The sequence below is a fragment of the Arctopsyche grandis genome, chromosome 12, assembly GCF_051622035.1.
Source record: "Arctopsyche grandis isolate Sample6627 chromosome 12, ASM5162203v2, whole genome shotgun sequence".
In the NCBI taxonomy this organism is placed as follows: domain Eukaryota; kingdom Metazoa; phylum Arthropoda; class Insecta; order Trichoptera; family Hydropsychidae; genus Arctopsyche; species Arctopsyche grandis.
Window position 1 is genome coordinate 20,560,605 of NC_135366.1, and position 25,821 is coordinate 20,586,425.

Below are 25,821 nucleotides of genomic sequence, written 5' to 3' on the forward strand. Positions count from 1 at the left end.
ACATGGTCAACATTAATCGACCATCAAACTGAGTCATCAAAAAACTATCAATTAACTTAATTTCTACCAACTGTCTTTTCACTTTATCTATGTACATGTGCGTAATAACAATAGATAAAGTTTTGTTTTGTTTCTCTTCAAAGCACATAGCAGCGATTATTTTATTAGTTACCCAAAAGTAACATACATAAGAAATAAACGTAGCATTCATAGATCCGTAGTATCTCATTAATCATTAAATTCATAATATTTTCTAAATTCACACTATTCCTTAGTTTAGAGGGGCGAGTGCCACCCCAAATTACGTCCCTGAAAAAAAATGCATAATATTTTCAATGAATGTTAACCGAAAATCGGGATTTTGGGGAGGGGGCCCCTATCCTATATTTCTATTTACATGGATGTGTCTAAATTAGGAATAGATTTTATATTCGGAAACTGTTTAAAATTGTGTATTTAAATCTTACTATATCATCGAAGTATAATCAAATGTTATTTTGAAAGTATGAAGTAAATTTAAATCGCTGGTTGATGATGAATCGTCCTATCAAAATTGTTTTATGCAATTATGTTTATATTTTTCACGAAAATTTGTTTATTCCCATTTTTATTTCAGTAGTTAGTTGTTACATAGGTATTGGTATATACATAATATTGAGGTTGGAAATGGGCCCGGCAAAAGGGCCCACGCAAATGTTGAAACTTACATTTCGAGCCTAATAAAAAAAGTTAACCGATCCTTGGGCTGTTAAAGCAGGTATTAGTTGTTTGTGTATATCGTAAGAAATTTGTTTTGTTGAAATACCCAAACTTTAGGTCCCAAAGTTGCAATATCCTATAAATAGTTAAAAAGTTATTTAATTTTACTGAGGGCCCATATTTTCTAACAGATAGTGGGGCCCACATGCCATCGGGCATGTTCGCTTGTATGGCCAGTCCGCCACTGCATACAGATTTATTTGTGTATGTATTTATAAATTTCACTTAACACTTCAAATTAAAAATGTTATCAATGATGTTGAATAAATTTTTACAAACCTACAGTGACTTTTAAACCATTCAGCACAAACTTGTATAGATTCTTCAGTGTGAGCACCATCGATACAAAAATCTCCAAATTCTTTTTTTTTTTTTATACAATATTTCATTATTTTATTTTGACCTTTTAAATTATTTAAAATCCGACAACCGGAAGTAGAAATTTTTTCTTGTGCAAGTTTCCATACATTTGCGCTTAATTTGTATCTAAAATGCTGTGACAGCTATTAGTTATGAATAATGATTATTATTATACAGCTATTATGAATAATGCTGCCGGTATGTGTGAATGTGTCTGTACGGTTCAATATCGAATTTTGTTTTGTGACCTTCTTATATTCCTCAAATACATCGATAAAGACATGGGTTGGACACATCCGAATTTTTTTTTTTAAATTAAATACGAATTATTCTAATAGTAGCAACAGTGTTTATTGTTTATTTTAATTATTTATTCAACAGGCAAATACATACATATGTAGAATAGAATAAATTACATTTTTCCACTTTGTTGACAAAATCTTGAAAATTCTTTTAAGCGTATTGCATGAATATTTATAAATCCAGTAGCATGGTCAGGTCGCAAGCCTCCATGCTGATCCATACTTACCAATTGCTCACTATATAGAGAAATATCACTCTTTCTAGCCAATACTCTCACTGAAAATAGTTTTTTAATTACTTAATCTGAAAAAAACTTTAATTTAACTAAACATATATTAAGAAAATACTTACCAGATCCTTTATATAATTGTAGCTTTACGTAGCCAGTGACTCCACTTTGAGAATATTCTAAGCAATGCTTTGCAAAATATACTTCAGGGGAAAACCAAAATCCATTATACACTAAATCAGACATGCGGTCTTGATATAATTTCTTCAACCTGAAATTTTTAAATATATGATTTCATTAAACTTTTTACTTTAATATTGTCAATGCTTTAAATTCAAACTATCCAAACCTGAGAACTTCTTTATCAAGGCTATAAACCTCCAAATCTTCATGTGCAACAAACAAAATAGTACCAGCTGGAGTTTCATACACGCCGCGTGACTTAAGCCCGATAAATCTATTTTCAACAATATCTATTCTACCAACACCATGTTCTCCACCCAGCTTATTCAGTTCTTCAACCATTTTTAAAGGATCGGTAATTTCATCAGTAGTTTTAGAATTGTTATAAATAACAGCCTTGATCGGAAATCCTATGATTTGTTATAATTGTAAAGTCTTAATGTGTGTATTATCAATATATAATAAAATATATTTGATAAATTACCATCTTTAAATACAACATCTAACATAACTGGAGTGTTTGGAGCGTCAGTAGGATTTCGAGTCATTTGAAATAGATTGATTGGTGCTGAACGGGAAGGATCTTCAAGTATCCCAGATTCATAACTGATTTAAAATCATATTTTAATTTAAATTATTTATATAATATAAATAGATTAGGCACGTTTTTTAAATCATTATTATAATATATGTACCTGATATGCATGATGTTAGCATCCATTGACCACGGTTCTTTCGGAGTGACTGGTACTGAAATACCATTCTGCTGAGCATATTTTATCAAATCTTGTCTTCCTAAAAATCTAGTGAAGAACTCTTCTTCGCGCCATGGAGCAATCACCTAAAATCATCATGTTGTTAAATATTTTTTTTTATTTTTGGATAAAAGAAAATGTAAATATTGTTGATTCTACTAAGAAAAAAAAGTAAAAAAGAACCTTGGTTTCTGGACTCAACGCATACACGCTTAATTCAAATCTCACTTGATCATTTCCTTTTCCCGTAGCCCCGTGGGAAACATATCTAAAATAAAAAATGTATACATACTCATGTGATATTTATGATTAAGATGAATAAAATTTTCAGTGAGGTGGAGTTGGAAAAATGCAACAAATGACAACATTTTCAGGCAAATTGTATTGCAGAGCAAACAACTGTGGATAGTGATAATTTGCTCATTTACATACTTTGCTTTCAAAGACTTAGCAGTATTGACGAGGCCTTCAGCAATACATGGACGAGCTAGAGATGTTCCAAGTAAATATCGATTCTCATATAATAGCCCCATTTGAACAGCTTTCAACATATAATTTTCAACAAAGTCTCGTCGACGGTCATCTATTACAACCTAGAAAATAAAAAATAACAGTATTGATGAAATTTTCATATATATTCATTAAATATATGTAAACAGTCGAGATTACATCCTTAGCTCCAATATTCAAAGCTTTCTCGCGAGCTGCTTTAAAGTCTTCATCTTGACCAACATTTGCCATATAACAAACCACATGGAAACCTTTGTCGAGTAACCTGTGTTCAAATTATAAAGGCTCATTTGAAATGTATTTTTTATTATAGTTCATTCGAAAACATAATCAAATAAGCATACCATTTCAGGATACAACTTGTATCCAATCCACCAGAATATGCGAGAACAACCAGTTCTTGATTCATCTTGAGCTAAAATTGACAATGAAAATCAACGTATAATGAATTTTATGCTAGTTCACTCGATAAAGTTCGAACATTTTGATTATATTGTATTATATAATGTTCAGCACTCCTTCAATATTTATTTTAAAATAGAATTTACTAAGTTCATTTATTGAAATATTTTATTTTTATTACAAATTTGTTTAAATCATAAGCTTTTGGTGAAAATTGAAAGTTGATTTATATTACATGGCAAACTAATCCGAATACATTTATTTATCAATATCACCGGAAATTTAAATGTATTGTTCATATGTTTTAGAATATTTGTTTTAATTGCTAAACGTGACAAATATTTTTCCATTTGATAACCTTAGTAAAATTGATATTAAGGTTAAATATAAAACGTTACGTATCGATAAAAACAGAAAAATAAATTGACTGTAATTTGTATATGTATGTAATTACCAGATTTTGCTTCATTTTGAAGTAATGAAACCAGAAATAAATTAAAAATGCACGCAAAAGTACGGAACGGTACGACACGCCTAGGTAGGATCTAGCTACGATAGGCGTGTATTCATGTCATTGTTAATCCGTACGATTTTATTATTTCAACACCTAACCAGCAGTATGGCTCGGTGGTTGCTTTTATTATTTATTTATTTTTACATATATACCAAGAAGGCCTTACAGCAGCGGTTTCCAAACTGGGAGGCGCGCCTCCCAGGGGAGGCGCGGACTATTGCCAGGGGAGGCGCCAAAACTTTTTAATAAAAAAATAATTTTCATACCATAATATCTACAGATAAATAAAACTTCATATCGTAGCTTAACAGTAAAAATTCAATGCATGAATGTTTATTTTTCTTTCATTTTTATATATACACTAGTGAATAGCCCGATGAAACATCATCGCACGGGTATAAAATTATTATATACTCGTATAAACCTAAAAAAAAATCCGGAACCGGAACCGGACTCTCATAGATAGTTTTCAATTCTTTATTTGTAATAATTTTCAATTCTTAAAGTTAACGTTAACAAAATGCTAATTTAAGTTAACAAAACGTAAAATTTTCCGACTATACACAAACGGTCATTGACCTCGTAACGTTGAATATTATTATTACACAACACAAATTAAGTGCATATTCATATGCTGTGTATTTACAACCCGTATCCTGGGCAAGGATATGGCATGCGGCGCGGGCTCGTGAGCACATCGCGTTTGGCACAAATCGGAGGGTCCGAGGTTCGATTCCCGGCGGATTTTAATTTCAATTTAATTAAAAATAAATATATAAAAAAAATGGTTCAAAACCTCGCTAAATAAAATAATTTTATTACGTATTTTTATATGGCGATAGCGAAAATTTTCAATTAATGTTTAAAAAAAAAAGGAGAATTTCAAATTGGATCGTGGCGTAACTCCCAACCTTGAATACACCTATAAGAGGGTATTTGAGTGAGGGATGATCGGTTCGAGTCGCGACAAAGTCGTCTCGTCGAAAAATTAATTTATCGATTTTTATCGATTCGTTCATTATGTTCGGCGAGCGTTGGGACACACACACACACACACAGATTACCGTCTTTATATATAGGATTTAATTCCTATAAAATATTATCCGGAGAAGAAGATTTTAAAAATTGCAGCTTTGCAAACGCTCTGTTTTAGCTAAAGATGCAATGCCATTTAATTGAATATGTTCGATATGTCGCGGATAATAATATATTAGAAGATATATTATTTTGCAAACACATTCTTGGGAAGACCACATCCATTGAAAATTTTAATATAATTTTTTTTTTGACAGTTTTGTTGAAGAAAACGACATAAAGTGAAATAATTGCGTTGTGAACGACATAAAATAATAATTGGACTGTGTACCGACGGAGCTCACTCAATGTACGCACACAAAGCAGGCCTTAAAGCATTGATCAAAAAGAAAGCACCACATGCTATCTGGACACACTGTATGATTCTCAGAGCAGCTCTATTGTCAAAAAATATGAGCGAGGAACTGAACAGCATTTTTACAAAAGTTATAAAAATTATAAACTACATTAAGAATAGTCCTTTGAGAGCAAGGCTGTTTGCAAAGCTGTGTGCTGATATGGAAGCTATACCTCACTTTTGTATTATTGTGAAGTTCGCTGGCAATCTCGTGCAAAAATGATTCTAAAGGGTGTTTGAACTCAAAGAAGAAATAGCAACCTTTCTCGAAGAAAACCAACATGAAGAGGCACATTTGTGGACGAAAGATAATTTTATTGTTAAACTTGGCTATTTGGTTGACGTTTTTGGAAAATTGAGCGGTTTAAATAAATCAATGCAGGGATCACAAATACACCCACTTGTTCAAAAAGACAAAGAAAAGCTTTCATTAAAAAATTAAAGTTATGGAAATCAAATTTACAAAAGAATGGGTTGGATAGGTTTTCACTTTCCAAAGATTTCTGGGCCACAGCCAATATTGAAGCAAGTAAAAATATTTTTACCGACCACTTGGATGTTTTAGTGCTGCATTTTTCCAATTATTTCAAAGACCTTGATTTATCAAAGTTTTTATGGATACAGAATCCATTTAACTACAATGAAGAAGACGAATTCGAGCTGACAACCATCGAAAAATAAAAATTGACAGAATTATCATGCGATAGCTCACTAAAACAAAAGTTTCAAAATGAAACCATAATTGAATTTTGGATGAATCTTAGTGGAGAGTATGAATCTTTGTATTGCAAAGAAATGCAAGTGCTGCTACCGTTCGTAACGTCTTATTTATGCGAAACGGGCTTTTCGGCACTAGCTGCAATGAAAACCAAATATCGAGCCAGGTTAATAGTAGAAAAGGAGTTACGAGTGGCACTCTACATATTGCCCCCAAGATTTGATAAACTTTGTGCCAATAAACAACAACATCCTTCGCATTCAATTTTGATGTATTAGACGTAGTTTAATTAGTAATTTAATATAAAAATAAATATATGTACGTGTTCGAATAAATTTATGTTATAGCAAAACCTTTTTATTATTCTGTCTATTGTAGAGTTCAGTATTTTATTTTTAAATAAAGGTTTATTATTTAAAACGTGTCTATATTATTATATCTATTAAAAAATAAAAGGTAGGGAGGCGCGAAAAAAAAAATATTTTAGGGAGGCGTAGAAGCATAAAGTTTGGAAACCGCTGCCTTACAGGTAAACCCCAATGCGCCTTCCTGGCCAATTACAAATTACAATTATAATGCAGAATTTTTATTACAAGCAGTGGCGTAGCTAAAAATTTTGGGCCCTGATGCAAATATTACGCAAGGGCCCTGTTCCGACTTTTATAATGACGTATGGCAAACAGTCTTATTAACTGATTGTCGATTGGCATTATTGACGAGTTGGCAGTAGTGTCGACCCAAGCGGAAGAACGCTACGGTCGGGTAGTCAGCGAAAAGACGGCGTACGGAGAAGTTGTGTTCTCGTACGCTCCGATGAACCATATCCACGTGCAGATTTTACATTTCAATAAACTACATCAAACCATTATCGAAGTCTTTTCCATGATGGTCATTTCGAACCGGACACCAGTAACCTAGGCCACAACACCAAACGGACAAACCAATAGGAAAAAACGTGGTCGAGAAAAAATGGATGTCAATTAAGAAATCGGTATCGTTCCTTTGTTACTATCCGTACCTTTCCAATACTAATAACATGTTTGCTTCTATTTCAGCAATATATTGATTGATGTACAGAGGTACATGACCGCGTGATTGGACGCAGAAAATATATAAATAAAAACATAACCTACAAAGACGCATGGGACACAGAGGTAATCCAAAATTATCGGAACGATCACATAAACATCGTAAAGGATATTCAATCTCAGGCAATCTGTTCAAAAGGCAATCATGTGGGTAGGTCAGTTTTTAAAAATATGTTTTAAAGTATAACAATTAATTAACGCGATTGTATAAAATAATATCGCGCTACGAAGGAATGTTTCATCGGTCGCATCGAATTTCGTATTAAAAGTGTAAAATCAGATGTAGTGTAAAATTAGCAAAGCACGTGGGGAATTATACTTGTAGCCCCAAAGTGGTTTAAAGCAAGTACATACCGGTATATTCATACATCGGTAGATCTATTTGTTTCTTAATGTGTGTAGAAACATCCTCCCCCCCCCCCTCCACGATAAATGTGGAATTATACTTGTAGCCCCAAAGTGGCTTAAACCAAGTACATACCGGTATATTCATACATCGGTAGATCTATTTGTTTCTTAATGTGTGTAGAAACATCCTCCCCCCCCCCCCCTCCACGATAAATGTGGAATTATACTTGTAGCCCCAAAGTGGCTTAAACCAAGTACATACCGGTATATTCATACATCGGTAGATCTATTTGTTTCTTAATGTGTGTAGAAACATCCTCCCCCCCCCCCTCCACGATAAATGTGGAATTACACTTGTAGCCCCAAAGTGGCTTAAACCAAGTACGTACCGGTATATTCATACATCGGTAGATCTCTTTGTTTCATAATGTGTGATGAAACAGTGGTGATTTAAAATAAATCACAAGACTTGTAGCCCCAAAGTGGATTAAATCAAGTACATACCGGTATATTCATACATCGGTAGATCTCTTTGTTTCATAATGTGTGATGAAACAGTGGTGATTTAAAATAAATCACAAGACTTGTAGCCCCAAAGTGGTTTAAATCAAGCACCCACCAATTTAGGGTTGTTATTTCTTCCAAAATATGTTGGATAGATTCTGGTGATAATAGTTAAAGTAGAATATTAAGATTCACGGTTAATTATTGAATATTATTACCTTATCTCTACGAATAGTTCAATTGACAGCTATAGTAGAGAATAACTGTATTATGAGACGAAATAGTGCAACTTTCTGAAATAAATGTCAAGTGCTGAAAACGAGGAAATAGAAGCTTCGACTTCCAAGTCGCATAAAGGTCGAAATCCAACTAGGGACGTAGAACTTATTAGAGACAGGTCAAGCTCTAGAATACATCAGACTCGAAGTCAGACTCAATCGATAGAAATATTAGCGAAGGAAAATAAAGTAGAAGTTACAATGGCGTCAATAGAATTAAGGTATTCGGGCGCGTTAAAAAGACTAAAGGGAAAAATAGAAAGAACCTCCGAAATAAATGAAGGACAGTATCAAATTATTGAAAAAGCATACGACTATTTCCATAAACTCCATTATGAGTATTTAGACAACCTCACAGATATAGAGCAGGCGGATCAAATAGACGAAGAGTTCGACATGATTTCAATGACAATTCAAAATCTTAAAGCGACATTAGATAGACAATCCATTCAAAATAATCAACTAAAAGTAGAGCAAACAACAATTAAATTTGCTAGAGATAAGTTACCGACGTTGACTATTCCCACATTTCAGGGAGATCCATCTGAATGGCAATCATTTCAACAAGCTTTTAAGAATATAATAGGAAACAAAACGGAATATTCGAATGTCACGAAATTACTATATTTGCATCAATCATTACTCGGTCCCGCTTTAGCAGCTGTATCAGGGTTAGATATTAGCTCAGACAATTATGAAATAACGTGGAGTATTTTAGACAAGCAATACAATTTACCAAGACTTAATCTTAAAACTAGGATCAACTCACTTTGTGACTTAAAATTAATCACAAAGGAATCACATATCGAATTGAGAGATCTATTAAATAAGGTAACGGTGTGTATTAAAAACATTGAATCATTGGGTTACGCGAGAGAAATTTTAGATCCATGGGTAACATGTTTAGTTCTAAGGAAATTACCATTTAGTTTATTAAAGGACTGGGAAACATCTCTGGTTGACAGAGAAATGCCACCGTACGAGAAGTTAGAAACGTTTCTGCAGAATAGATGTAACGTATTACAATCTACTGCATCTGTAATTACGGTGAAAGAATTCCCTCATAACCGTCAACGAATCAGGAGAACTCATGTCGCGAATAAAAACCCATCAAGTAAGGTAAACGCATGTGCATTTTGTCGAAATAATCATTTCATAGGCAAATGTGATAAATTCAAAGCAAAATCCAGTTTGGAAAGAAATGAATTCGTTAAATCTAATAACATGTGTTTTAAATGTTTAAATTCATCGCATAAGATAACAAATTGCAAGTCTAACTATAATTGCTTAAGGTGCAAACAAAACCATCATACTTTGTTGCATCAGGACGATACATTTAGTTCAAATAATACGGGAAGGAAGTCAATTAATGCTCATTCTACTTATTTCTCTCAAAGGGAGATAATTTTACCCACGGTACAAGTAGACATTATAACGTCCAATGGAACGGTCGTTAAGGGTCGCACATTATTAGATTCCGGCTCACAAGTCAACTATGTTACCACATCTTTCGCTAAGAAGAATAACTTCAAGTTAGAGAAAATCTCTCAAAAAATTGTAGGTATCGCTAATCAAGAAAGTAGCATTCGTCACATCACCAAGGTGACCATAAGGTCTTCAACCACTAATTACTCAACCAAAGTGTTGTGTTTGGTATTACCAGAAATTACTGGCGAAATTCCAACTGTGAAACTGGATCAACAGTTAATTTCAATACCAGCGGGAATCAAGTTATCAGATCCCCTTTGGAATAAACCGACGCCAATCGATTTATTGCTCGGCGCCGAGATTTGCGTTCATGCTATGAAAGCAGGAACCATCCAGTTAGGAAAAGGTATGCCTATCTTAAAGGATACCGAATTCGGATGGACAATAGTTGGTCCATATCCCGAGGTAAATAATGCTCCAGGGAAGAGCCACATAGGCTTAAGTCAATTAGACAGTCACATTCAAAACTTTTGGATGATAGACCAGGTTCCTATTGTAAAACATCAATCTCTTGAGGAGAAAAGATGTGAGGAACATTTCCAAGCACACACATCACGAGATAAAAACGGTAGATTTTGTGTAGCTTTACCATATAAAAATTCCCCGGTAGTATTAGGAAGTTCATTGCACATTGCGGAGAAAAGACACAAAACTTTGGAAAGACGTTTTTTAGCCAATAATAATTTAAAAATGGAATACAATAAAGTTTTAGAAGAGTATATAAATTCAGGACATATGTCAGAGTGTGAACCTCCGGAGGCACATGAGGTTCATTGTTATTCACCTCATCACGTCGTAGTTAAGGAGTCTAGCCTTACCACTAAATATCGTGTAGTTTTTGATGCGTCCGCAAAGACAACGTCCAATATCTCACTAAATAATATTTTGATGGTGGGACCTAGTGTCCAATCAGATTGGTTAAATTTATTTTTATTAAAACTTATTGAACTCATTCCTCAGACAATCTTCAAAAAATGGAAGGATTGTCAATTATCCAATACAGTCATGAAACTTTAAAAAATTCCTAGATTGATAATACTAAATAATGCCATTAATATACAGGCACACGGATTTTGTGACGCATCCGAGAAAGCTTATGGTGCTTGTATTTATGTAAAATGTACTGATCAATTGGGAAATTCCAAATGTCATCTTGTGTGTTCTCGTTCGAGAGTCGCTCCGCTCAGTTTTGTAACTATTCCGCGTTTAGAGCTGTGCTCCGCTATGTTATTATCAAAGTTAATGAAGTCAACAATAGACCAATTAACAATTCATATTAATGAAAAATATTATTGGACGGATTCAACCGTCGCATTGCATTGGATTAGGGGAGAGTCATGTAAATGGACTACCTTCGTTGCCAATCGAGTGGCCGAAATCCAATCAATATCTCAACCCATTGAGTGGTACCATGTCTCCTCTACAGACAATCCAGCAGATTTAATTTCTCGAGGGACTCAACCATCAGAATTAAATCATAATTCGTTATGGTGGGACGGCCCTAGTTGGTTGAAATTAGATGAATCACGATGGCCTCGAAGACCTCCTGAGATCACAATAGATCTTCCAGAGAGAAGGGTAGTCACTAACGCTACCCTTGTGAGGGAAAATAATTGGATAGATAAATATTCTCATCTTCCAAGACTCCTTCGAGTTTTATCATATGTTCGTCGGCCACTAAGGAATAAACAATTAAACGTTAAAGAAAATAACGAACCGTCCGCTTTAGAATTAAAAGATGCTTTAAATAATTTGATTAGGTTATCGCAAATGGAATCATTTCCATTGGAATATCATTTGCTGAGCAAGGGACATCCAATTCCCAGTAGCAGTAAATTAGCTAAATTGTCCCCTCTATTCCATGAGAATTTAATTTGTGTTGGAAGTAGACTTCCTCTGGGAACAACTCTATCAACGTCACCCATTATCTTGTCAAATAAGCATAAACTTACACACATGATTGTCCGAGATGCACACTTGAAATATATTCACTTGGGTACTCAAGCCTTACTGTCGTTATTGCGGCAGACCTATTGGCCATTGGCCGGACATAATACTGTCAAAGGAGTGGTGCGTTCATGTGTCATTTGTTTCAGAAATAAACCACTGTCACACAATAGATTAATGGGATTACTCCCGCTTGAACGTACCACTGCGAATTTTCCTTTCAGTCATGCGGGGATAGACTTCGCAGGACCTTTTCCTGTGAAGAGTGGTTGCAATAAGAATTCTAAGATAATTAAGGGTTACGTTTGTGTCTTTGTGTGTTTTTCCAGTAAGGCAGTTCACTTGGAACTTGTCGGAGACTTAACGAGTTCAAATTTCTTAAATTGTTTAAGAAGATTCGTAGCCAGACGTGGCAGGCCCAATACGATATATTCCGACAATGCTACTAATTTTGTCGGTGCAAGTCGTGAACTCGTTAATTTAGTAAAATTAATTTACGAACGTCCTCATGAGGAGAAGCTACTACGGTATGTAGCCTCCGAAGGGATTCGTTGGAAGTTTAACCCGCCAAGGGCGCCTCACATGGGAGGGCTGTGGGAAGCAGCGGTTAAATCCATGAAAATTCATTTAAACAAGGTGTTAAAGGCCACCACCTTAAATTTCGAATCATTTTGTACGGTATTGACTCAAATAGAAGCTTGCATGAATTCCCGTCCTCTTAGTCCCTTGTCATCGGATCCACTAGACCTTTTACCCCTCACACCTGGACATTTCTTAATTGGCAGATCCTTACTCGCTCTTCCAATGGAGGTTAAATATAACACTAATGTCCATGCCAATCTGCTTCAGATACAATTGACCACAGCAGCATTTTGGAAACGTTGGTCGGCGGAATATTTACATTCTTTGCAGTTACGACACAAATGGAAGAAGGACTCGAGCAACAATCTGAGTGTGGGTCAAATGGTCCTGTTAAAGGAGGAACACATGCTGCCAACCCGATGGGTCTTGGGTCGAGTCACTAAATTGTATCCCGGACCAGATGGCAGAGTTCGAGTCGTCGACGTCTTTACTGCCAGCGGAGAGTTTCGTCGGTCCAGTCATCTAGTGGCGCCATTGCCGATTCTACCACAAGGACCACTTGACAGGAAGGAAGATCAGCAAGAGGGAGGAGAAACAGCAGCTTCAATTCCGTCAACTTCGGTAGCTTAGTTTAACCCGAAGACACTACCCCCAACGCATATTACTTATTAGATGTAATCATGAGTTTAAATCATTCAATGTTAATAGTAGTACTCCGTAATTCACTTTAATTGTGTTGTGTGTATAATTTAAGCTATTTTCATTTTAACATTCGGCAGTATATATCTCCGAATTTAATCTAATCATTTTGTCTTTATAATATAAGACTTGTCTCATGTCATCACTCGGAAGGATTATATCCGAGTTTAAAATAAACTGTTCAAATTTGACAGTTAAAATTATATTCATGATTCGTTAATGTTAGTCTCCAAGTCAAACTTAATGGAGCATCTTAAAGTACTTCATGTCTACTTAATTATAACCTGCCGGGAGTCATCCGCAGGTCTTATGTTTCTTGTTATGAAAACATAAGTTAACTCTTACTGTTTATAGTATCTATGTGAATCATAGAATAAGTAAATATTATAATACTGAACATTTCAATGTTTAACGTAGAGACATCTATAATCATAGTTCGCCTTCATTTCCTGCTTGTAGGAATGAATGAATGACTTTCCAATTTACTTGTAATTTAGCAATGTTTGTGTTACTTGTTGATGAAATCAAGTTAACTTAGGAGCATTACACTCACTAATCAAGTTTAGTTGATCGGTAATAGCTGATCTGTATTGACAACTGTAATAGTGTCAACATTGTATTGTCTAAGTTAACATCAAGATGAGGAATGCTTAAGTTAAACCATATACAGTCCACTCTCTCTTCTTTAAAGTAAACTTATCTTGTAATGCTTATTCACAGCTTCAAAGGAGATTTCAAAAATTTTAATGTAAATAGAAATAACATTCACCAGAGGTATACCTATAAGTTGAAATATTACTGAACCAATAAATTGATTTTATCCTCACACTGGATGAGGCAAAGGTTTCATTATTCACCCTCTATTTAATTATCTTAAGAGCTATGAGTTATTGTAAACGACTCGTCAGTAATGCTGTAACTCTGTAGAATAACTGTATTGTTCAACAGTTTTCCTATGTGGGACTATGTTCCGACTTTTATAATGACGTATGGCAAACAGTCTTATTAACTGATTGTCGATTGGCATTATTGACGAGTTGGCAGTAGTGTCGACCCAAGCGGAAGAACGCTACGGTCGGGTAGTCAGCGAAAAGACGGCGTACGGAGAAGTTGTGTTCTCGTACGCTCCGCTGAACCATATCCACGTGCAGATTTTACATTTCAATAAACTACATCAAACCATTATCGAAGTCTTTTCCAGGCCCCTTGATATTTTTTTCAAATACGAAATGAAATAAGTTTATGTACATATTTTACATAATAAATAATAAATAATAAAATATTTTAGAAATAATCTCACCAATTTTAATTTTCCTTTCTTGCTTTCATAATCACTTATTAAAATTTGCCGCTTATTTATGTTCAATGGCCAACAATTCAAGATTGTTTTGTCTGGATTGTCCGATAGTGTTTCTTTCGTTGTTTTTAATCATTTTTAATTTACTGAAAAATCTTTCAATACTCGCCACTGTTATTGGTAAAGTAAAAAATAACATAAACACGACATAAGCTTCCGAAAATTCACTTTCAAAACAACTGTATTTTGTTATAAGTAATTATGAAAATTGTTTTATGGTCATGTTTTCAGTGAAATCGTTTTTCAATAATGAAAGTACTTGAATGAACTAGTCATCAAATTGAACTGAGAAAACTTCTGGATATTTTTTCATTAATTTTAAACAATTTTCTAAAATATTTTAATTATGATGAATTCATAATATTGTAACGTAAAGATTAGGTGGGTGGCGCTCGTGGACCGATGGCTTACGAGCGCTAATCACCTGATCTTTCGTTCGCGCCAAAATGTCCTCGCCGAATGAATGAGCCGTATGTAACGGCCAATGGGATCGCCCCACTCATCGACCAATAGTTTACATGTGTATGTATGTATGTGTGTTGTGCCCAACGGGTATAAATATGGGGCGCTCTCGGTCTGGAAACCATTCCGACCTGGAGCGCCGACGCGAGCACACGAATAAACACCTTCTACAACGCTCCTGCGTCTTTCTCTCCGATTCTGGAAACCCCCTCTTCACGCCCACGCAACAATATTAAGAAAACTGAAATAGTTTTTCACTGACTGCATTCCTTGAAAGCGACTTTTAAGTTGAAGGTTTACTTTGTTAATAATGTTATAAAATACTGTTACGTACGCCATGGATTGAGCGAATTGTACTTAGACCAACGGATATCTGTTATCGGTTAACTAAATGCATGCACTTACTTCCAAAGATTATATCTGGACTCTAAGTGCATTTAGCCTAAACAATGACCGTTATTAGTTAGTTCTCAGAATCGGTACGGGAAGACCCATTATCTTGGAAATACATATCCGAATACGTGACTATACAACAGGTAAACAGATTAGGCGTCCTGAGAGATCTACCCTTTATAAGGCGGTACGTAGGCGATATAATTCATTCTGGACGGAGCAGTGACAGTGTGTGTAACTCCTTTATCATCAATAAATGCTGTGAAACGACTGTTGGCCTTTTACTTATCCTCCACCCACCCCAACGCAACAATACATTTAGTCTGAATAGTTATTCACTGTTGAATCTGTAATCGGATGGTTTGTGCGATTTTACTCCACTATGAATACCTAAATGTGAATTGAGGTGTGATTTTGTGAAGAATGCTTTTGAACAAATGTCACATTTGTGTGGCTTTACCCCAGTATGAATACCCATATGTGCACTAAGATTTCGTTTCGTAGCATATGTTTTTGAACAAATGTCACATTTGTATGGCTTTACCCCAGTATGAATAATTACATGTAAACTGAGTTCACATTTTCTACGGAATGATTTTAAGCAAGAGTCACATTTGTATGACTTTACCCCACTGTGAACTTTCATGTGTACATTTAGATTATCTTTTCTGTTAAAAGATTTTAAACAGATTTCACAAGCATGCGACTTTCTTCGGGCATCCGAGTTTTTCTGTGTCACAAGATTGTTTTTATGAGTAAACAATTTGTGTTGGAAATCTATTTTATGGTCGAATTTAGAATTTGTGGAGCACATCTTATCGAAAGATTTTCGAAATGGTAATTCTTCCGCTAGAGTGTGTCTATTGGTATCTATTATTGCTGCCATATTATCCCTCGAAGTAATTTTTCTTCCAAGGGTCTAAAAAATAAACCAAACGTTATTCACACGTAACACGTGTAACTTTTTTATAGTGTGATTATTTTACATGCGAATTTATATTTTCGATTAACTGAATGTTTCGGTAACCCTTTGCCCGCGGCAATAAATATGGCGAACAAGCCCTGTACCTGTAACTGTACCTTTTTCGCGAATTCGGCAATCGAGTTTTCGACCTTAAATACAGATTTTAATATTTACTCAAGTAACCAGATACGTTAATTTACACATAAAGTATTATTTTAAACAATAAAAAACAATATATCTCGTAGTTTTATTTAATATTAAAACGTTACAATTTTCTTACATATATTCGAAGAAACGAGATTATGGATAATTTAATGAGACACGTAGAACTTTTCACTGTCGCGAAAAGTATTCGAGTGCTGATTTTCACCGCTTGCGGAACATTTGTCAGCGGGTCATAGTGCTTGTAGACCGATGGTTGACGAAATGTGATGAGGGCTATTTCCGTCAAGTGCGGTAGAGCTGGTTGCTTCCATCAGTAGTGGATCCTTTTGATACGAAGAGGTTGGAGCTTCGGAGAAATGGTCTGGTTCAGCTCCAGAAGTTCACTCTTCGGAGAAGTATGCTGGTCAGACTCCAGGGGAATACTGTCTGCGGAGAAGTATGCTGGTCGGTTTCTGCGGAGAAGTATGCTGGTCGGTTTCTGCGGAGAAGTATGCTGGTCGGTTTCTGCGGAGAAGTATGCTGGTCGGTCTCCAGGAGGATAATGTCTAATGTTGGGTCGGAAGTATTGGTTTATATACTTTTTTAGGACACGTGGCACTCTTTGTTCTCTGGACGTATGTTGACCTAATATCGGACATATGTACTCGTTGTTCTTTGTTCTTTGGGTACACGCGTTTGACCTATATTCGAGGCGCGTGCTCGGTTCAATGTGCCGTGGGTTTTGTTCGGGTTTTTATGGGTTCAGTGCCAGGACGCAATTAGTTTGAGAATGGGGCCATGCGCTGACCTAAATTAAAGGCACGATTTTATTACCTTGGGTTCATTCGCCTGGACGTAGTTCGTGGTTTTTATGGGTTCATTTGTTGACCTAATTTCGAGCGCGTGCATCCTACACGTGGGGTTTATAGATTGTTTTAACGATCGATCATTGAACCCGTCCTTCTGGAATATTCGAAGGGGTCGCTGCCTTTGACTTCTGCACGTGTTGATCGGCATTCTTGATGATGATGACTGTTAATGATAAGGAAGGTACATAACAGTACATACATCTACACGTCTGACGAACGAACCAGTACTACTGCTGCATTTACAAATGCAGACGTAGTATTTGGAAAGTATTGGACGCTAGATTCGATGACTAAAAAAATAATGCGCATGGAGGAAAAGTCAATTTGGCAGAGGTAAGTTGAAGGAAATGAGAAGAGAACTTCCAAGGCAATTTCGCTTACAAAGGATATTTGTTTTAAGGATACGTTCTTTTACAAAAATCGTAATTTTTTCATGTTACCCTTATTATTTTGGAAATAAAAATCACTGAGTGCTTCCCTGTGTACATACTTTTAATCTGAATACAAAAAAAGCCAAAAAAAATTTGAATTTTATGAAATACAATGGGACCAAAATGACTTTCTATTTTTATTTTTTTTTTGTATTATTTCTAATTTCTATTTTTGTGACTTTACCCCACTATGCATATTGATATGTGCAGTAAGTTTTCGTTTCTTAGTATATGTTTTTGAACAAATGTCACATTTGTATGGCTTTACCCCAGTATGAATAACCATATGTGAACTAAGATATCGTTTCGCAGTAAATGTTTTTGAACAAATGTCACATTTGTGTGGCTTGACCCCAGTATGAATAGCCATATGTTCGCTAAGACCTTGTTTCGCAGCATATGTTTTTGAACAAATGTCACATTTGTGTGGCTTGACCCCAGTGTGAATATTCATATGTGCATTAAGATTTCGTTTCATAGTATATGTTTTTGAACAAATGTCACATTTGTGTGGCTTTACCCCAGTATGAATAACCATATGTAAAGTAAGATATCGTTTCGCAGTAAATGTTTTTGAACAAATGTCACATTTGTGTGGCTTGACCCCAGTATGAATAGCCATATGTTCGCTAAGACTTTGTTTCGCAGCATATGTTTTTGAACAAATGTCACATTTGTGTGGCTTGACCCCAGTATGAATAATCATATGTTCACTAAGACTTTGTTTCGCAGCATATGTTTTTGAACAAATGTCACATTTGTGTGGCTTTACCCCAGTGTGAATACTCATATGTGCATTGAGATTTCGTTTCATAGTATATGTTTTTGAACAAATATCACATTTGTGTGGCTTTACCCCGGTATGAATAATCATATGTTCACTAAGATTTCGTTTCGTAGTAAATGTTTTTGAACAAATGTCACATTTGTGTGGCTTGACGCCAGTATGAATAGCCATATGTCCGCTAAGACTTTGTTTCGCAGCATATGTTTTTGAACAAATGTCACATTTGTGTGGCTTTACCCCAGTATGAATAGCCACGTGTGCACCGAGTTCCCATTTTCTACGGAATGCTTTTAAACAAATGTCACATTTGTGCGATTTTACTCCACTATGAATACCTAAATGTGAATTGAGGTGTGATTTTGTGAAGAATGCTTTTGAACAAATGTCACATTTGTGTGGCTTTACCCCAGTATGAATACCCATATGTGCACTGAGTAAATATTTTTTAAGGAATGATTTTAAACAAAAGTCACATTTGTGCGGCTTTACCACAGAATGAATACCCATATGTGCACTAAGATTTCGTTTCGTAGCATATGTTTTTGAACAAATGTCACATTTGTATGGCTTTACCCCAGTATGAATAATTACATGTAAACCGAGTTCACATTTTCTACGGAATGATTTTAAGCAAGAGTCACATTTGTATGACTTTACCCCACTGTGAACTTTCATGTGTACATTTAGATTATCTTTTCTGTTAAAAGATTTTAAACAGATTTCACAAGCATGCGACTTTCTTCGGGTATCCGAGTTTTTCTGTGTCACAAGATTGTTTTTATGAGTAAACAATTTGTGTTGGAAATCTATTTTATGGTCCAATTTAGAATTTGTGGAGCACATCTTATCGAAAGATTTTCGAAATGGTAATTCTTCCGCTAGAGTGTGTCTATTGGTATCTATTATTGCTGCCATATTATCCCTCAAAGTAATTTTTCTTCCAAGGGTCTAAAAAATAAACCAAACGTTATTCACACGTAACACGTGTAACTTTTTTATAGTGTGATTATTTTACATGCGAATTTATATTTTCGATTAACTGAATGTTTCGGTAACCCTTTGCCCGCGGCAATAAATATGGCGAACAAGCCCTGTACCTGTAACTGTACCTTTTTCGCGAATTTGGCAATCGAGTTTTCGACCTCAAATACAGATTTTAATATTTACTCAAGTAACCAGATACGTTAATTAACACATAAAGTATCATTTTAAACAATAAAAAACATAATATATCTCGTAGTTTTGGATTAATTGTCAAATTATCATTCTTCATAATTGTATGAAGAACTGACGTCACATAAACGAAGTTTCAGTATGGTTCCATAAAAAACTAATTTTTGACTGGTAATATATTCATTTTAAGCAAATTGAATAGATGAAATTCAACCAATTTTGAACCTTAAAACAGTTGAAATAGGCGCATATAAGCCTGAAAATCCTGTGCAAAGTTCAGAAATTCTATGGAAGACAGCCGCGCTACAGACTTGTCGCCCAAAGCTTCCATAGAAGACGGCCGCGGGCAAACGGTTAAGAATTGATCTAAAGCACTCGAATTCTATTTACTTACCTCGCCATCGTCTGGTGAACTAGAAATGTTGGGTGGCCGATCAGCGCCCAACTTATCTTCCCATATTAAATCTTCCAGCAAAACTTCCTCCGACTTGACCATCAAATACTTGTCTAATTTCACCCTCGACGTTGTGTCATTCTGAAAACAAGCGTTTCGAAAGCTGTCGAAGAATTCCAGATTGTTGACACAGGAAAGGCATATCATATCTGGCAGATGGTCACCTTTCCTAACCTGCAAATGTGAAAGGTATTGACAATTACGAGGAGTAGCGAATTAACAATAGCGATTGTTGAAGTGTAACGTAACTGACCCGCAGCTGACAGCAGGTCCAAATGCGTTGCACCAAAAGCGGTGGATGAGGGTTGTCATGGATGGAGACGAAGGACCCTGCTGGAGCAGAGCAGAGACAAAGTCTGCACTCCATCGCTTCTTGGGAGGGAGAAGCACAAACTCCTGGAGAGTGGATAGTGGACGATGGATGCCTAGATGTAGATGCTTAAGACGTTTTGAGTTGAGGATCTTCCTAGGCTGACATGCAAGTGATGTTTCTAGATTGTTGGGTGTCAAAATTAGGGTTGCCAGCCGTCATTTTCTCCTGGAAAATCCAGGCATTTGTACGTTGGCAAGAAAAGTCCACTTTTCTGGTCTGTATTTTTGGTTCGGTGATTACTAGTCAAATGTGAACGTTTTAGTGTGACGGGTTATCACGTGTGACCGATCTAGAGCGACCGGTTGCCTTGTGACTGGTTCACATATGACTAGTAGTCCGTTTACCGTATTTTTGGTGTTTAAATTTTTGGTCTGTGTTCAAATATGAAGGGTCAGTATTTATATTAACGCTAAAATTTGGCTTAATACAAAAGTCATTATTACTTAAGAGATTTATTTATAGGTGATTTGTAGACATTAATGAAATATTGAAGTCTTCAATGTGAAACTATGCCGCACGGACATGCGGTACATGCGAGCCTTTAGATTTAGGGACCGGGAAGGGTTTTAAATACTAGACATTTTTCAAATAAACATCTTGAAAGTCGTCAAAATTATTCATGACTAATAGGAAGCACTAGTTAGGGTCTTACCTAATCGGCACGAACCGACTTCAACAGGTATCCGACAGTACGAAAAGTATTCTTTGGTACATTTTGTATGGGTCTTTTCGTACTGTCCGTCATGCTTACGCCACGTCGCACTTACAACAGTATCCGTTATCTTCTATTCATACCTTTCCGTCAACGTATCGTTTCCGTCTTTTTGACCATCGTGGAGATATACACGCGCATTACGTGCCATGAGTCTTTGCCGTCACTAACGCTTTGCCTCACCTACGGGGGCCTTTTGTTAACATTTGCATGCGGGCCTAATTTTCCTAGTTATGCCACTGTGTGAAACCCAGAATTTTTCTCTAAAATGCCACAAACCCAGAGGCACTTTGTAGAGTTGATTCGAGATCACCAATATTCCACAAAAAGCGATCTCGTACAAGTCACTGAAATCTTGATCACGGAACATCTGGCACCCACCCAAAAACTGCATCAATCGAAAGTAACCCACTCGAAATATTGTACTGACGAGAACTCGATGCCAGATGTTCCGTGATCAAGATTTTAGTGACTTGCGCGAGATCGCTTTTTGCGGAATAATCCGTTTACCGTTTTTATAAGCTACTAGTGGTTTTACCCGGCTTCGCTCGGTATTTGTAATATAAACAACTTAAACATGGCAAAACATTAATAATATGTAATATGTAATAGTAAACTTTTTTTTTTATTAAATTTATTTGAATCGAAAAAAAATTATATTCAACGATATCGATATCGTCGTCATAGAAACTTTGATTTGTTTTCGATGCTCCCACCCAAACCTTTAAACCTTACGTACAAAGTCTCTTTCGAAACTATATATTAGATTTATTAGTTGCTTTTTAACTTTAAAATCCAAGTGACCAATGATTTAATTTATCCTGCCCTATTCGTAAAATTATTTTAAAATATTTTAGTGTAATAAATAAAACAATGTTGATATTATTATTAAACAGAAATGATTTATTGTGATAAAAATTACAGAATGAAAAATGTACTCAAGATTTAAGAATCCACATTCGGACACTGAACAGATGTAAAAGCATCAATCGTATCATTCATGCATGTGGTACTCGATATTTGACTTTCAATTGATAATAATGATAAATCAGCTGAATTTTCTTCACTTATAGGGCTATGTAAAAAATTTTTGATTATGTCCAATTTGGAAAGGCTTCCATCTTGTTCACTCAACATCAACGGAAATGTGAAAAATATTCTCAATAATATAAGAACATTGGGAAATACGGTTTCTAAATCATTTTTAGATATAAAATTCATTGTGTCCAATGTTGACATTTCTGGAGTTAAAAATCCAAATAAATTTTTCAGTTCAGTACACATATCATTTCCGTCAATATCGGAATAATCGCCTTCTCTCAGAGTCTTATCCACATTATCACAATACTCTTTTAGAGTATCTGCACCGAGATTCTGAAGTTCAAATATATTATAAAAGACTTTGAACGTTTCGTAATGATTTTTAATTTGCATTAACCGTTCTTCGGTAATTCTCGTCGTATTATCAATTACATATTCAAAGAAATTAATAATAAAATGCTCTTTAGGATCAACTACAGCTTGACCATCTTCGTTGGTCGTCAGTCTCTTATTGAGACGAGTCTTAACAATGTCAACAGCGGGGAAAATTGTTTCGATTTCAATTTCTTGAGCTATTTTCTCTGCCTCACGTAACACCTCACTAAAGCCAACTTGTTTGTACTGTTTGAAATGCAATGCAGCATCGCTCATCGACACTATAATTTCCTGAAGGTTTGGATTGGAAGATTGTAGCATGTTTGAAATAGGACTAATTTTAGTCAAAATTTCATGCCATATTATTATACCGCATACGAATTTAAATGTACTGATATCTTCCGCTAAACATTGGGCTTCGTACATCTCATATGGATCTCTGTTCCTATCCTCACCAATTTCACATAAAGCTTCGAAAATTTGCGATAGATGATTTTGCAAATAATCCATGATTTTCAATTGATAATCCCAATCTGATGTTTTAGAAAATTTTGTCGATAAGGTAGGACTATATTTCTTTAACACATCCCAGTGATATTCAGAAATCGTGAAAAAATCAAAAAGTTTTCGAAAAGTCACAAAACAATGGATAACTTCCATTGATTCACATAATACTGTACGGACAACTGAAACAAGAGAATGACAAGCACTTGGCAAAATGAAAGCCCTTTTATTCATTTGTGTGATTCTGCTTTGAAGCAGCGATTTTTCCGCTTTTAAAAGTGATCGATGATCATATGCTTGACATCTAATATCATTCACACAAAGTTCCATCTTAGCCAATTCATTCAATAGAACATCACCAATATCTGTTATATTGTTAGGTTGTACAAGAAAGCACAGAAAATGTTCACGAGGGTAAAATTTCTGAGTTTCTTGATCCTTTGCAACAAATCTCACTATCAAAGAATAATATTCGTCGGAACCTTTATCTAAAGAAGTACTTATAATTATGGAATAATATTTGGCTTGTTTGATCGATTCAATTATTTGTTTCTTTGTTTGAGTGGCCATTACGGCTATTAATTCCGTCTGAATCAAATCGCTCATATAATTAACTTTCCAAAGGTAGGAATTGGTGGTAACTCGCCGCACATGTTCACTGATGTGTGGATCAAATTTGGCCATCAATTCAATCAACTTCAAAAAATTTCCGTTATCTCTGTCATATAATTCGTCGGAGGTGCCTCGTAAAGACAAACCCTGAGAAGTCAAGAATTTAATAATTGAAATAAATCTTTCGAGTACATTTTGACAGTGCTCCTTTTCCTGTTTGATTATTTTTCGGTGTTCAGCGTCTGAGGAATTTTGATTTTTGAGAAAGATTTCCAATTCTTTCCACTTCCGAAACGCTACCATGTGTGATCTAGCTTTTTCATGCATCAACAGCGCCCTGGATGTATGCCTCCAATTTGAAAATCCTTCCGTAGGCCATTGCTTAGATTCACTCTCTCTAGCAAATAACTTACAGCAGAAACAATACACTGCATTTTTGTGCTGTGAATAAATCAACCATTTACGATCCAATTCCTCCCCGTTGGTCAGCAAACGCTTATAATGCAAATGTGTGAATCTCCTTCCACTCTCATCACTGGGAAATGTGATATCTTTAATCTGAATAGGACCGGTCCGAATGAGGTATTCCTTCATTTTGAAGCTTATATAATCGCCCCAAAGACCCGGATCCAAAGTGTAAGATATCTGTGCGTCAGATGGATCTTCATCTTGACAATCAATGAGAGTGAGTTCAAAATTTTCCTTGGAATCTATTTCATTATCGTACATATCCAACTGTTCCGAATTTTCTATATTGTGATTGTCTTCCATCATATCGTCGCCCAAAGTTGAATACTGCTTGTCGGTACTTTCTGAAGAGTCTTCATTAGAAAGTAAAGCCTGCATTCTAATTTCGAACTCCTTAGCTTTTCGTCTTTTTCTGTATTGGGCCCCAGACAATTTTATACGCTTTGGTGTAAACATATCTGAAAATCATAAGAATATTAAAATTAACATTTATTATTGAGAACGACTCCATTATCAATGAAACTAATAAAAAGCTTGCAAAAATAGAAACATTAAATTTATCTTATCCCTACACTATTAAATGAGCTATTCCTGACAATTTTATACTCAAAAATGGTTCAAATAAACGACCTAGACTTTCCCTACACTTAATAAAATTAATTAAATTTTATTAAAATTAACAAAAATAAGCGTAAAATATCTAATATACATCTCAAATAATCAGATTCAAACAATTCAAGTAATCAGAAACAGGTAAATAAATATGTATACGTTTAAGATGTACATACATACATAGTGAATAATCTAAAGAAATAAACATGAGAACTGCCCATTCTTTAAAATGCAAACTAAATTTTCACGAATAAACCATTAAATTTTATAAACAATTGCAACGAATTTCGAACGTAATAAATAAATTGTATAACAAAATAGTGAAGATGTTTGAAAGGGTGGAAAATCAGAAATGTCAAGGGTTGTTCAATGGGCGATAATTATATGTGCACGGATCGTTGTGAAAAGAAAGCAAACATCTCAGTATCAGGCTATCGGTTTTGGTTCACAGACGAACTTAAAAAAAAGCACCTTATCGACAAAAACCCGCGAATTTCGTGTGTCACAACAATCACAAGAGCACCGGCCGCAGCAGGAATGGTAGTAATTGGTAGTGGCATCAAACACGCGTTATAACGACCAGGTTTAGTTTTCAACTTTTTATTTTTATTATTTATTTCTCATCATTTTAGCGGTGGTGTTTTATATTAAAGTATCCTATACTCATATGTTTCATATTTAAGAGGGCTGGACACCAGCGCCTTGTCCATACAAACGTATTACACTTCTCCCTTCCTCAATTAAGGCACTAGATAAATTATTTTTTAATATGCTATGGATATCCACCATTGAGATGCATCTATCGTTTTATTTTTTTGATTAGTTATTTTTTATAGGAGCTAGGAGCCGCCGAACATCTATAAAATCGCCTCTTTTTTACACCCACGAAAAGAGTCCAGCGTGCTTATTTAACGGTCGATTTTTAAAAAAATACGCGCATAGTTGCACAGAAAACATCTTTCTCATACCGATGATGATTTTTTTTTTAATT

General features: G+C 35.2%; 3 protein-coding genes across 7 annotated transcripts; 1 reads left to right on the forward strand and 2 right to left on the reverse strand.

Moving 5' to 3' along the window:
• Window positions 1-1,431: 1,431 nt before the first annotated feature.
• Window positions 1,432-21,270, reverse strand: LOC143920499 (argininosuccinate synthase-like). 5 transcript variants are annotated; one of them, XM_077443378.1, is made up of 11 exons: window positions 20,387-20,836; window positions 20,074-20,307; window positions 3,444-3,514; window positions 3,259-3,364; window positions 3,022-3,182; window positions 2,773-2,857; window positions 2,530-2,675; window positions 2,319-2,440; window positions 2,001-2,244; window positions 1,774-1,922; window positions 1,432-1,698 (listed from the first exon to the last, which is right to left on the reverse strand). In XM_077443378.1, the coding sequence occupies exons 1-11, from the start codon at window positions 20,498-20,500 to the stop codon at window positions 1,532-1,534; spliced, it is 1,599 nt and encodes a 532-aa protein (XP_077299504.1). In that variant the 5' UTR covers window positions 20,501-20,836; the 3' UTR covers window positions 1,432-1,531. The 5 variants fall into 5 exon arrangements, with proteins under 5 accessions (XP_077299504.1, XP_077299507.1, XP_077299505.1 ...); XM_077443381.1 differs by lacking the exons at window positions 20,074-20,307; window positions 20,387-20,836 and adding an exon at window positions 4,182-4,298; XM_077443379.1 differs by lacking the exons at window positions 20,074-20,307; window positions 20,387-20,836 and adding an exon at window positions 3,956-4,061.
• On the forward strand, window positions 6,894-14,284 carry LOC143920501 (uncharacterized). The gene is made up of 2 exons (XM_077443382.1): window positions 6,894-7,404; window positions 12,668-14,284. Exons 1-2 carry the CDS (start codon window positions 7,399-7,401, stop codon window positions 13,028-13,030), a joined length of 369 nt encoding a protein of 122 aa, XP_077299508.1. The 5' UTR covers window positions 6,894-7,398; the 3' UTR covers window positions 13,031-14,284.
• A 588-nt stretch (window positions 21,271-21,858) lies between the features above and the next one.
• Window positions 21,859-25,385, reverse strand: LOC143919891 (zinc finger MYM-type protein 1-like). The gene is made up of 2 exons (XM_077442458.1): window positions 25,302-25,385; window positions 21,859-24,676 (listed from the first exon to the last, which is right to left on the reverse strand). Exon 2 carries the CDS (start codon window positions 24,672-24,674, stop codon window positions 22,164-22,166), a length of 2,511 nt encoding a protein of 836 aa, XP_077298584.1. The 5' UTR covers window positions 24,675-24,676; window positions 25,302-25,385; the 3' UTR covers window positions 21,859-22,163.
• Between the last annotated feature and the right edge of the window lie 436 nt (window positions 25,386-25,821).